Source organism: Ziziphus jujuba, chromosome 6 (assembly GCF_031755915.1).
Source record: "Ziziphus jujuba cultivar Dongzao chromosome 6, ASM3175591v1".
NCBI lineage: Eukaryota > Viridiplantae > Streptophyta > Magnoliopsida > Rosales > Rhamnaceae > Ziziphus > Ziziphus jujuba.
In genome coordinates this window covers 31509132-31522447 of record NC_083384.1, presented here as the reverse complement: position 1 = coordinate 31522447, position 13316 = coordinate 31509132, and the positions used below count along the sequence as shown (strand labels likewise).

General features: G+C 31.8%; 1 protein-coding gene across 1 annotated transcript; it reads right to left on the bottom strand.

Moving 5' to 3' along the window:
- Positions 1–3353: 3353 nt before the first annotated feature.
- On the bottom strand, positions 3354–8447 carry LOC107430057 (transcription factor bHLH157). Its single transcript, XM_016040838.4, has 10 exons — positions 7849–8447; positions 7259–7348; positions 7011–7119; positions 6792–6833; positions 6548–6607; positions 4722–6404; positions 4440–4541; positions 4177–4338; positions 3918–4043; positions 3354–3817 (listed from the first exon to the last, which is right to left on the bottom strand). Exons 1-10 carry the CDS (start codon positions 7956–7958, stop codon positions 3626–3628), a joined length of 2676 nt encoding a protein of 891 aa, XP_015896324.3. The 5' UTR covers positions 7959–8447; the 3' UTR covers positions 3354–3625.
- Positions 8448–13316: the final 4869 nt, after the last annotated feature.

Here is a 13316-nt window from a genome sequence, read left to right as displayed (position 1 = left end):
GCTTGCCATGTATAAGACACCTAAACATGTCAAATAAATATAAGGCTCTAAAGCCTTATTTCTTTTTGTCATTGCTTATTGACCACCTTTACAATCACCTTTGCCATGCCCATTTGATTTTCAAACAGCAAACTTGGCTTGAATATTTACAAATTATCTATTTTGTGGACAACAGATGTCAACATTTCAACTTTCATTTATTGACAAATCTGCAACAGGAAGAGAGAGAGAGAGAGAATTCCTACTTTCTACTAACGACCCAAAACCAAACTTTGAGGAACAGCTGACATAATGCTTCCCAAAATCTTTTTTCTTTTTTTTTTCTTTTTTTTTTTTTTTAAAAAAAAAGTGTGAAAAAAGTGAAGCATGGGCGCACTATAACTCAAGGCTCTCACTAACATGCATTTTGCCAATTTCCAAGTGTAAAAATGATTATATCTTTTTAATTGTAAGTGGAACTTTGATCACAATCCTCTCTAATCTGTTTCCCCATGGATAAGATAATTAGGAAATAGCACCAATAGAACATAGCAAACTGGTTTTTGAGCCACTGTTTCAAATTTATCTGTGCATGGACTTTCAAATTCACTACTGAATAGTTGTCTCATTTTTTATTTTAAAAACCGCCTCCCATATATATTATTCTCCATCTTCCAAAGTTAAGTGCCGAATGCTCCCTCAATGAAATCCAAAGCTGTAAAGAAATTCTGTATTTTAGTGATATGCTTTGATGATTCCAATTGCTTACTTAGTTCATTAATCACCAATACAAGTTGCTACTAAAGAAAGAGAAACAGAATAGCTAATCTCAAGCCCTTTTAGAGAGGCAATATTAAACCTTAAAAACCAAACTCTAGTGGGTTTTGAAACTTTCAACCAAAAGTGGAGAACCCAATACGGGGTTTTAGAAATTTTAATATATCATTTTGCAAAAAAGTAAAACAGGACCAATTAGGTAATGAATAGGACCATCTAAATGTTTATTTGCTAATATCATTTGAATGGGAAGACCACTTATCTCCTTAATTTGCAAAACTTTACACAGCTGCATGCACTGATTTGAAAGGCAGATTCAACTATCAAAAAGCAGTCTCTACAGTGTACACCACATTCCTTAATAAATTTCATTTTGTCCTTTTTATGGAGCTATGTTCTTCGTCTCAAAAAGGTTTGACGTTCTCTATGGCCCTTCATCTTACCATCAGATAGACCCAATAGCATGTCATGTTGAATTGTTTTATATCATATTTTTGTGAAATTTAATCCTTCTTAAATGATTTATCAAGAAATCATGGTGAGATAAATGAATTAAAACTTATTCGTTAAATTTTCATGTAATTTATTATCCAACTTATTAATATATTGAAAACATATACAAATTTAAAAATTTAAATTTAATTTAGTTTAATTTAGTTTTAAAATGATAAAATAATTTTTTTAAAGAAATTTTACAAAATAAACCTATTTGTTTCATATTTAAAAAAAAAAAACAAATTAAGAAAAAATAAATCGATACATATTTAAATAATAAACTAAATAATTTTTAAAATTATTGTATTTCCATAATTATAAATACCATTTTTAAAAGGTCTAATGAATTTATTATGTTTTATTGTAAACATCTGTTAATTTATTTATCTAATTAAATTTTATTAATGTAATAAAAATCAATCTAAAACCATAAATTACCATAAGATTTAGTGTAGTATGTGAGATGCATGTTATGCAAATACGATGGATTTCAAAAATTTATACTACAAGAACTATGTTTATTAACATACAAGATAATTTTAAAAGTTACATGCCCTTTTGCTGTTGTTTTACTAACTAGAATATTGTCCCTTACATGGTTCTCTAAATTTTGAATAGCCTGCTGCTAAAATTAGTTTTCATGAGAGAACAAATTAAAAAGAATAATTTCAAGTAGGAGTTTTGAATAGTTATCTATATATAAAAAGTATTAATAAAAATTTCTATTACACTTTCTTACAACAGAAAGTTTCTTTTTATATTATATTAATAATTTGCTAGCATCTTAAATTATTCTTTCTGCATTCCTTTCTGAATGGAAAATTCAGAGGTTTAGCGATGTTGTATGTATATATTTCTCCTTCATTTTTTTAATATTGTTTTTATTCTGTCTTGTGCCAGAAATATATAAATATATATATATATATATATATATATATATATATTAAACTTTTAATCTGGGACTAGATCACAAATCTTTCAATCCCTTGTATATAGAACCCCAAAATAAAAAAAATAAAAAAAATAGATAAATGACCTTGCATGCGCTTCAATTTGTTTAATTTTGAAAATAAAGTTTGTACCTAAATCACTAATGTGTCAAAACGATTTTAGTGCATGATGACCAATATACGTTTGGTATTAGATATTACACCATGAAGCTTTCTGTTTATAACGTACAACAATTTTTTTAACGAAAAGATAATATACTTATGTTAATATCAATTTTTTTATACCACACCACAAAGTTTCTTTCTACGTCCAATACGAAATGAGCAACGGATATGATGTGTGAAAACGATCGTAGTGCATGATGACCAAAATATGTTTGGTATTGATATTACACACCATGAAGCTTAATTTCTGTCTATAACTTAACACAGTTTTTTAACGAACGAACAAATAATATACTTATGTTAATATCAATTTTTTATACTAAACTACAAAGTTTATTTATTTTTTTTATACATCCAGTACGCAATGAGCAACGGAATCTGAAAGCGATACATACATTTACAAATACAATACAAACAAAAGAAAATTATATATTCATATAACCAAAGTTTACTTATAAAAAGGCTATAATAGTATCTAACTGCAGTGCTAATGACGACGGTTGTGATACGGTGATTAATAATTCGATGGGAAACAAAAAAGAAAAGATTGTTATCCATCCCAAATGACGAATCATTGTAGAGAGCTGTTTATCTATCCAACTCAGTCGTAAATTTTTTCAGCTGGAGTTTAATAACAAAGTTTTATTATTTAAATTATTTTCTTAATGAGTATTAACATTGTTTTTATATGGTTTCTCTTCTAGTATGTGTAAGTTTGTTTGTGTGAGCAAGAGAGGGAGAGAGAGGCAAAAATTCGATCATCATGAGTTATTCTATCAATATATAAAACAACAACATATGTAGAAAAACCCATGAAACAAATCAGATGTTAGCCTATTACTTACTGGTTTTTATCACAATCAGAATATTAACAAGTTATGGCAGGAGCAACCAATAGGGGGAACAAAAAGGAGTAATACAAACATAGAGGAAGAAAAAAAAAAAAAAAAAACAAAAAAGACCCCAAAAAGAAACAAAAAACCAAAAGATAAAAAGTAGTTCGCATCCTATTGAGAAGAAACTAAAAGAGGATCAAAATGACCACCTGCCTTGTTTTTTGAAAGTATGTCCTACACTACAAGCAGTATGCACAATTTCATTCTTCACTTTCCAAAAGTTAGTAAATATGGTAATGGAGAACTATTTTTCTTCCCTCTTTGTTTCTAGTTCTTCCATCTCAAAATACCCATCATGGCAGGCACTCCAAGGTGAATGCTCAAGGTATATTATCCCCTCGAACCCTCCTCGTTCATGCACTGTCAGCGGAGTGTTCCTGTCAAGCTGATAGGAGGTGGTAAGGCTGGTTTCTGGTAACTATCCATTAAATGGAGTCCACCATCTATAGCATTACTTGGCTGATTATTAGTTGAATCAATACCACTGGTTGTTGTTTGCTGTAGAAGCCGGACAAGTGACCAAAATATATCTATCCTCGTTACATGTCTGTTTGCCTGTAACAACAATAAGAAACCAATTATGCTTGTTCTTTTACAAAGGAAAAAGTGCGATTATGAATCAATCTAAATGTACATATCTTAATTCGAGGCTTACCTCGACAATAAAGCGTGCCCATATCTTATTCTCTCTAACTTCCATCCTTCCCTTCAAGATATTTAGGCCAAAGCCCCTGATTATGTCTGCTATCTCAAGAAAGAAGCCCTGTTCCTCACAAAGCATCTGTAACATTAAATTACAATGGATTAAGGGAGACATTCAAAAAATTAGCCAGGCAGCAGAATTGTAGGAAAACATTTTTTTTATTTTTTTATTTTTTTATTTTTGGTCTTTTCACTTTTGGCCTTTCACATACCTCAATAAGCATTTGGCCTGGGGGGTTGAGGTCCTCAACTATAATTGGACAAACCATTGTTTGACCACCAACTTCAAATGCCCACGTGACTCCGCCACCACCACCACTACCACAGGCAGTGCCTTGATCTTTGAGAACCACACCGTTCTCCTGGCTAATCAGCTACAAGTTTCATGCAAGTTTATTGTTGCATTAGTGAAAAATTGAAAATATAAAATGGTTTACTAAAAGTCTGCAAACAATTAACCAGAGAAAATCAATACCTTTGGTTCATCGGCTTGTTTAAGCTTATCTGCATTTTTGGTGACACTTTGCAAGAAAAGCATGTATTTGATGGTGCGATCCAACAGAGAATCGATGCTACACTGTTTCACCAACAAACCATAGAGATGTCAGAATTTTATCAAGTAAGGGATGTTAGTATCAATCACAAGCATCAAATGTTGCAATTAGTATTAAAATATAGCAAAAGGTTTTACATGGGAAATGGTTTCAGAACTCCAACGTTATTTGCTTCTCTTAATGCAAAAACTAAAAGAAAGTACCTTGCCCCCGTTAGGGATGATCCCTCTCAACTCTTTGATGCGGTCTTGGATCTGCTGACGATCCTTGGGCCTTGGTCGAGTACTCTCACCAGGCCTTGCCCTTTTCCTGGTGGTCTTTGTCTGTTCCTCAGGCTTCTGTGTTTTTGATAGAACAGCACTTCCTGCAGTGATGCTGTAGCTATCATCAATCCACAAACCAACCTGTGATTTCGGGATAACTTCTTTCTTGGCAACAAGATTGTTCAACTTGTCCAGGTTATAATTCATCGAACTAATGCTCCCGCTAGAGCCAGTAAACCTTGCCAACTGAGCTTCATTGCAGTTCAGAGTTGAACTTTCTATTCTTCGTCTTTTAGTGGAGGATGATTGATCCTCCAGGTTGGAATTAGTTGCAGAACAAGAAGTACTTGCAGCAGCCAATAGTTTTTCAAGTTCTAATTCTGAGAATAGTCCTTTTTTGGAGCTGGACATAGATCTAGCATCCAACTCTGAGATGCATTTGGACAGAGTGGAACTAGATGAGTTACCACCGCTCGATATTGGCATCATAGTATCTTCCCAACACTTCCCAACTTGACCACACCCAATACCTGGTCTCAAACTATCAAAAAGATCTCTTTCAACACACTGAACAATACCAGATTTCTCTTGTCCTCCAGCATTGAAAGTATTGGCGATGGAACCATGCACAAAATTAGCTGGATGTTCAATTGGAACATCAGCGAAAACATCACCTCCAACAAGACTACATGATGCTGAAGTAGTTTCAATAAGTTGTGAGAAATCATCACTCAATGCTTTTGCCATTGCATTGATACTTTGATCTGGTAAGGAAGTAAACAACTGGGAAAGATCATCAGTCAGGTAAAAATTAAAAAGATCTGTTGTTAAATCAGTGGGCTTAAATTCTTCAGCCAACTCTTTGGGAAACCTGTGTAGACTACTTTCTTTTTCCGGAATCTCACCTCCAGCTGCATAAATTGAGGACATAGGTTGTTGGTTGTCCATCAGGTTTCCAGAGTTGCCATTAAAATGCTTTTCTAAGTCAGTCAATTCTCCTGCACCGTATAAAGAAGCAAAGGTTGGGTTGCTCTGAATATTATGTCCTTTATTTCTGCAAGATTCAAGGGAATTTCCCCTTGAAAGAACTGCATCTGCAGAACCTTGACCCCTCGATTCAGATGCAAACTGGGGGTTGATTGAAGTCAAAACAGAATGCTCACATGACAATGCACTAATGCAAGGGGCTTTATCTGCAAAGTCATTTTTCACAGGAGTGGTAGATCGTTGAAACACCTGGTCGAACCGAGTAGAAGGCTTATCAGATAACAAGATATGACTTCCCATTCCAGCATTTTGCAAATGGCCATCAACATTAGACGCATCTGTGTGTGAAAATGGCATGCTTCCATTGTGAATATCAGATATGCAAGGGGAGAACTGACTAAACTTCATTGCAGTAAAATTGTTTTCGCTCGGCTCTTTGGAGTTGTCAATAGAGACGGGAGTGACATCCTCACTATTCAAGTTCCCAGAAATTAAGGATGCAAATAACCCATTTAGATCGTAACTTTCGCTTTTTTCTGATGAATGCACATTCTCTGATGGGATAAGCACATCAGGATTTTGCATATCCTGAAATAACCTTTTTGTTTGATCCAAAATTTCCGACCTCTCCAATATCTGCAGCAGCAATAACAATAATAGTGAACATAAATGTTGGAAATTTAGAATGATATACGTTACATATTTATTTTCACAATGTTAAATATCATATGCGGAACATGATCTGCTTTGAAAATAAGAATATTAGGCTATTTCCGTACCTTCTCGGTGGATCCAAACTCTACGACTCCATAAGGTTCAACAGGGATTACTGCAATTGTCTGCAAATTCAATTTAACTGTTAGTAAGTATGGTTTGTGATGGTTTATGACTATATTAAGAAAATTACTATACAGATTTAGAAGAGTTAAAACTTATGAAAAGATGTATCACAAAATAATAAAGTGAAAAGTCCATGTTGATACAAATTATGGTAGTCATTGCTTCTTTAAGAAAAAGTAGTACCTTTATCCCAGAGGAAAATTGACAGTGAAACTCTGGATCACCCTGTAGAAGGAAGATAAAATTTTCAAATAAGTGAACACAACTAAGATTCCTCTTTAAAGTGAAGCAATTTAGTACTAAAAAAGAATTTTGTGGGAAAAAAAACTTAAAGCAATTCAACAAGAACTACGTGATTTCAACAAATTAAGGTAATAAAAAACCCTGAAGAAAAGAATTTACCTGGAATACATCTTGACTTGCAATAGATCTGAAGGAATTCCATTCTCCATCACTATCATCCGAACACATCCACTGGTGCTTCCCATTGAAAGCAGTTTGGCCAACAATTCTATACCAGAAGTTAAAAAAAAGATCAGCCCCATCATATTTATTATCATACCTGACTTTCGAATTAAAGTATTCAGTTTATATGACACAGTGAGAAAAAGCAATTCATGAAAGAAAAACCAATGCAATGGTAGGCATACCCTTCTCCAAGAATGTGGACTTGTAAAAGCATACTGTCAATCACTGCCTTCACTTGCTCCTCATAGTAGGCATCTTCCATGGTCAACAACCTAATAGCCAAAACCTTTCTATTAGACCCAATTAATTTCCAACAAGAAACCATTATGAACTAACTTATTTCCAAATGCTCAATTAAACTTTAACAAAAAGCTCGATCCCCATGTAGGAAAAATAAAATTTTTAAAAAAAGTAAAATTTACCAGGCACTTCAGGTGGTTGATATATAAGACTTGAAAAACAGAGAAATAGAGGTTTTTTTTTTCCAAATGTTAATCACAAAATCATCATTAGAATGCTTAAAGTGCCAATAGGAAGAGTCACTTTTAGCCATTTTGAAGCATTTTTAGTCACTCAGATTTTTTGGAAGGAAAAAAATTTGAAGACGAATACAATTTTTAGTCTCAAAGACGAACAAGATTCAGAAGAAGACCTGGAAATGGTTGCTTGGGGGAAAAAACACAAGTTAGAGAGGAACCAAAAACCAACAAAGCAAATAAACAAATACAAAGCGCGTGCAAAGAGGAAATGATAAAATAACGGAAAAACTTACATGGAATTTCTTTGATCAAAGCGCCAGAGAACCCCATAAGACCAACCATTACTGACACAGAGACTCTTTAGCATTTTCTTGAGCACCGAACTTTTCTCTGTTTCACCCATTTTCACCAACCAAATCCAACGCCAACTCCAACTCAAACTATCCCAAAAAATAATAATAATAAACAAAAAACAAAAAGAAAAAACTCACTGCTCCAACTCCATTAAAAATGATTCTTGCCTGAGTCAACCAGCTTAACAAAACTCGGTCACCAAAATGCCTAAACCAAAAGAACCCAACTCTCTTTTTCTGTAATTTTTCTATTCCCAAAAAGAAAACCACAACCACCAGAAGAAGAAGAAGCAGTTTCTTTTTAAGCTTTAAAGCTTTTTATGAACAACACAGAAGGTGACGGTTGGAAGACTCTGAACAACAACAAAAGCTGGGTTTTTATAAAACAGAGTGTTATGGTTGTAAGAAATTAGAAACAGAAAGTGGTCGGTGAGAGAGAGAGAGAGTGAGTGAGTGTAAGGATTAAAAGTAAGGTTTTATATATACATGTATATATAAAAATACAAAGTGGTTTGAGCTTTGTCTCTGCTACCGTTTTCTCTTCACTTCCTTCCATAGATATAGATCATATTATTGTCTTATAAGAAAATTTTCAATTCTTGCCCCCCACTTTTACATAAATACAATTAGTACCCACTTTGGAGAACAAAGGAAAAAAAAAAAAAACTTAAAATCTTTAGTTGAAAAATCATTGCTCATCACCTTTTAAGTCGAATATAATATTTTTATATTCATTAAAAAAAAAAAGTTTGTTATTTTAGTATTATTCATTTTTATATAACAATTTTATTTAAATTACTAGATTTGGTTAACTTCAAAAAGTGTAAAAATGTTTGAATTTCTAAATCTAGAAAGATGAAATTTTATTTTTTTTAAAACTAAAACGATTATTAGTTGAAATATTGGTCAAATTTTATATGGACATAAAAAATGAAAATTTTATTGTTATGAAATCTTAAAAAAAAAAAAAAAAAAAGAATGTACTGTAAATAAAAAATAATAATAATAATAATAAAAATGTGATAATGATAGATTAGACTTCGAAGTTGGAGGGGAACACTGAGATCTTAAGCATTCACTGTGTTAATATCTTTGTCTTGGACTTCCTTGCGACTGTCTGGACCCATTTGGCTTTGTTTGCTTACTTCTTTTTTATCTCCCACCAATTTTCAGTTTATTTACCGCCTATACCCGGTCATCATAATATAGTTGATTTTCTCGTTACCTGTTAACCATAATATCGTCACACATTAAAATCTCGGGGAATCAAAATGCTGCAAGAAGAGAATGACACATATATGGTTTTAAATTGCACAATTATTGTGGTTGTAATTGGAACTTAATTATGGAATATATGTTGTGATTTTATGATGATAGAATATGTAAATTAAAACAAAAAAATGATGATAGATTATGGGTTCGTTTTAAAATTATGTATAGTGAATCTAATAGTACAAATTACTAGAAAAAAACAAAGAGTATTTTATGTGCTTCATTCAATTTTTACGTAAAGTTTATCAAAATTTGTATGTTTATGTTTTTGGCTTTTGTTTTTCTTAAATAGTTTAGCAAATCCAATTGCAATGTTAATTTATTTTTCTCTCCCAAAAATTTCAAGTGAAGATTTAAAGTTTGAATCCCTCTCTCAAGATGTATATAATCCAATTAAAATGTATATATGCTAGCTAGTTCAAGCATAAACTTTAGGAATTTTAACATTTTTATAATATTATGTATTTAATAAACTATTTAAATAATTAAATTATTATATTTTGTGTATAAAACAATGGAATTGGATTTAGATTTTCCGCAATTGATTATTTCATATATATCTAGTATAATTAATTCATTATAATAATACATTTACAACCCTTGAATGTTACACGAAGTTTTTTAGTCTAAGCAAACCAATCATCTCACAACAAAATAATAAAGATTAAATTGATAAATGCATAAATATCTACATATTTAATAAGAGAAACAAAAAGATTTTGTCCGTGGTGTTAATTGCGAATCCTATATCCAGATACTCACTCATCATGGAATATAAATGACAATGATTGTGACTTTATTAATTATACAACGGAATATCTTACGTAAATTAATATTAATTAATATATAAATTTGTAAATACAAATTGCAACCCCAAAAAAAAAAAAAAAAATAGCATACAACAACAGAACCATTGAAAACATATTATAACTAACGTTTTCATTAGCTATAAGAAGAAATGGTAATTTAACCAAATTAAGTTACAGAACACATGGAAAAACAAAAGCAACACACAATTCAAGAAATTTTATGTCAATTTTATATATTTATATATATATATATATATATATAATGTAAAAACTTTAGGGAAGCAAAAATAATGAAGAAAACAAAATTTTCATTAAAAAAAAAAAAAAAAGGAAAGACATGCAAAATCTCACGAGAAGGTCAGCATCAAAGGATGGAAAAAAGCACAAAAGCTCATGTCCCTTTCAGAACATTAAGCAGCCCGCCCACATTATATATCATGCAATATCACCTTCCTCATTATTACTATACACATACACACACACACACACACACACACACATATATATATATATATATATATATGTATGTATGTATGTATGTATGTATGTATATATAATTAGTAAATTTCAATGCTAATTTGCGCTGCAGTCCATGGTTTAAGCCTAGCCAACCTCAATCAACCACAAAGCTCGAGTCTTTTGGATTACTAGGCTAAGCGCAAGTTAGCAACTTTGCTTAATATATAGTATATTTATATTTTATATTTTGTATAAACTATGTAACGGGCGGTGAGACTTTTTGGTCAAAATTTCTATTTCATATTTCAAATTCCCTTTTCCTTTTCGGCTTTGCAATACTGAATAAAAACTACAACTTCTCTTTATATTCTCAACTCTCTAAGTTATTATAATTATGTCCTCTAAAACAAACAAAAAAAATAATGTATATGTTGAATAAAATTTATTTTTTTGAACCTCAGATATGTTTAATAAAATTGAAAAATCCAAACAAACAAAATAAGATACTAAGATTTATGCCGTGTTAGTTAATTATTTAACTATTATTGTTATTAAATCAGGGTGTTTGTTTTATATTAATGAATGATTAGCATTTTTAGGAAAGAGTGGTGCGCGGGGGCTTAAGAAAGAATGTTCGCCGGCCGGGACCCAAAAAGATTTCGAGCAGAGAATATTCCGGGGGAAGAGGAGTGTGGTGGGGGACTGAGATGTCTATTGTGGGTCCCACTCCTCGGGAACTGAAAACATAATAATATAAGAAAGAAAAAAAAAAAAAAAGCCTAAGCTTTGGTGGTGCGGTCCCCACCTTGGAGTTTGTGGGACCCTTGTGGGGTTCACAGGGATCATTTTCTGGTCCCACCTCCTCCTGCCGAAGAATATATAAAATTGGATTTTGCCATTCTTTCTTCTTCGTTCCGACCAAGACAAAAAATTATGTTTAAAGATTTTTAATTGGCTGCTTAATATTATCCTTTAAACTCCCAAAAAATTAAATTGGGATTTCTTAATTATCATCGACACGGCATTCGATCGGACGGTTGATGTTCTATTTTTATCATCAGAAGAAGTTAAAAGTGGGTGAGGCCCACTATTTATTTCGTGGGGCGTATTTGGGATTATATGTTTTCTGATCTCACCGATGACGAAACCTTGATAGTTTGATAGTTTCTATTTACGTACCGGACAGTCTTGTCACCCTATGATAATAATAAACACCATATTTATATCCTTCCAATATTACGTAAGTCTATATATACAAATACTCAAACATGCAATTTCATGGCATCATCAATGGCAGCTTGTATATATATATATATATATATATATGCTCCAAGAACTCCACCCTCAAATTCATAAACATGCATATATATATATATATATGAATGGATATGATAATATTTTGTTGGTTCATTTATTAATGTATTTTAGGCTAATTAAATTTGTTAATTGTTAATATATATACTGATAATGTGATGTTATATCAATTAGTAATTTTATTTAGTACATTAAGTACTTGGTGATACTAACTAGTACTTATTCTACAGTTGTGTTTGTTTTTTATCTTCATTGAATTAATTATAAACACAGTATTTCATGCAACATAATTTTGTGCTAAACTATGGACAACATAAGTTGTCACATTGGTAGTGCGATTATAGACAATTTATGTGAAAATTATGTAGCAAAATAAAGTTATATACACTGCTGGTGAACATTTGAACAGGACTACACTTGACCTTTTCTTACTTACATACACGCCATTTTTAATGTGATATATATAAGCACCTGGACATTTATATAATTATTATTATTTATTTTTTTCAGCTCCCCCAATCCTTCAAGCTAGCTGATATATAGCTAAAGCAAGTGCTGCATTCTCTCTCTCTCTCTCTCTCTCTCTCTTTTGTTGTTTATTGTGTAGTGTTCGATATATGTAGGGACAGTAGGGTATCCAAGGCCCAAGCTCTAAAAGCTGAGGAGACATGCATTATTCTTCATGATACAATGAAAGGAATGTTGTAGTGCATATCATATATCATATATGTTTTACCCAAAAAAAATAAAAAAAATCATATATCATGTATGGATCCCCATATCTCTTTCTTCCTATAGTATGAGAATCTTGACCTTTGCTGTACCACATAACAACATCCAAATCCCCCTCCTTTTTCCTTTTTTCATTTTAATTTTGTTTCTTCTCCTTTCCGTAAAATTTGGATTTTCTACACAAACACAGCTTACTGTTCTACTTCAAAATTGCATGACGTGCATTTTCACGCTCCATTTTCCATATAGCCTCCCACCCAATCCCTACCTTCCATTTGAAACCCTGCCTTCAATGAAATCAAAATAGCTAGCCAAGGACCACTTTTTCCTTTTCTTTTTTTTTTTTTCATATAAAGAAAATTTTGATGGGTAATTATTAAGTTGAATTTATTTTTTATTTTTATTTTTATCTCAGCAAAACAAAGAGGGCATGCACGATTGAGGGTCCATCCCAAATGGTTTTTTCTTTTTTTATTAGAAAAAAAAATGAATTGATGGGATAATTAATTATTAAATTATTTTTTTATTTTTTTTAAAAGCCCCAAAACAAAGAAGGCATGCATGATTGAGGGGTCCTATCAAATGGGTATGTTTTTTCCTTGAACATATTCATTTTGTTGTTCATTTGGTAGTCAGCATTGTTAATTATAAGGTCTCTCTGCCTTTAAAACTATCCTTAAGAGCAGCAAATTTTGGGACTCTTTTTTTTTTGTGGGTGGGTTTGTCAGAGGAAGAGGGTGAAAAACAGTCCCACATCTGATTGTAAAGACGCAAAGTTACTCCATTTTTTCTTACCATCAGATCCATTCATCTTTAGCTAAT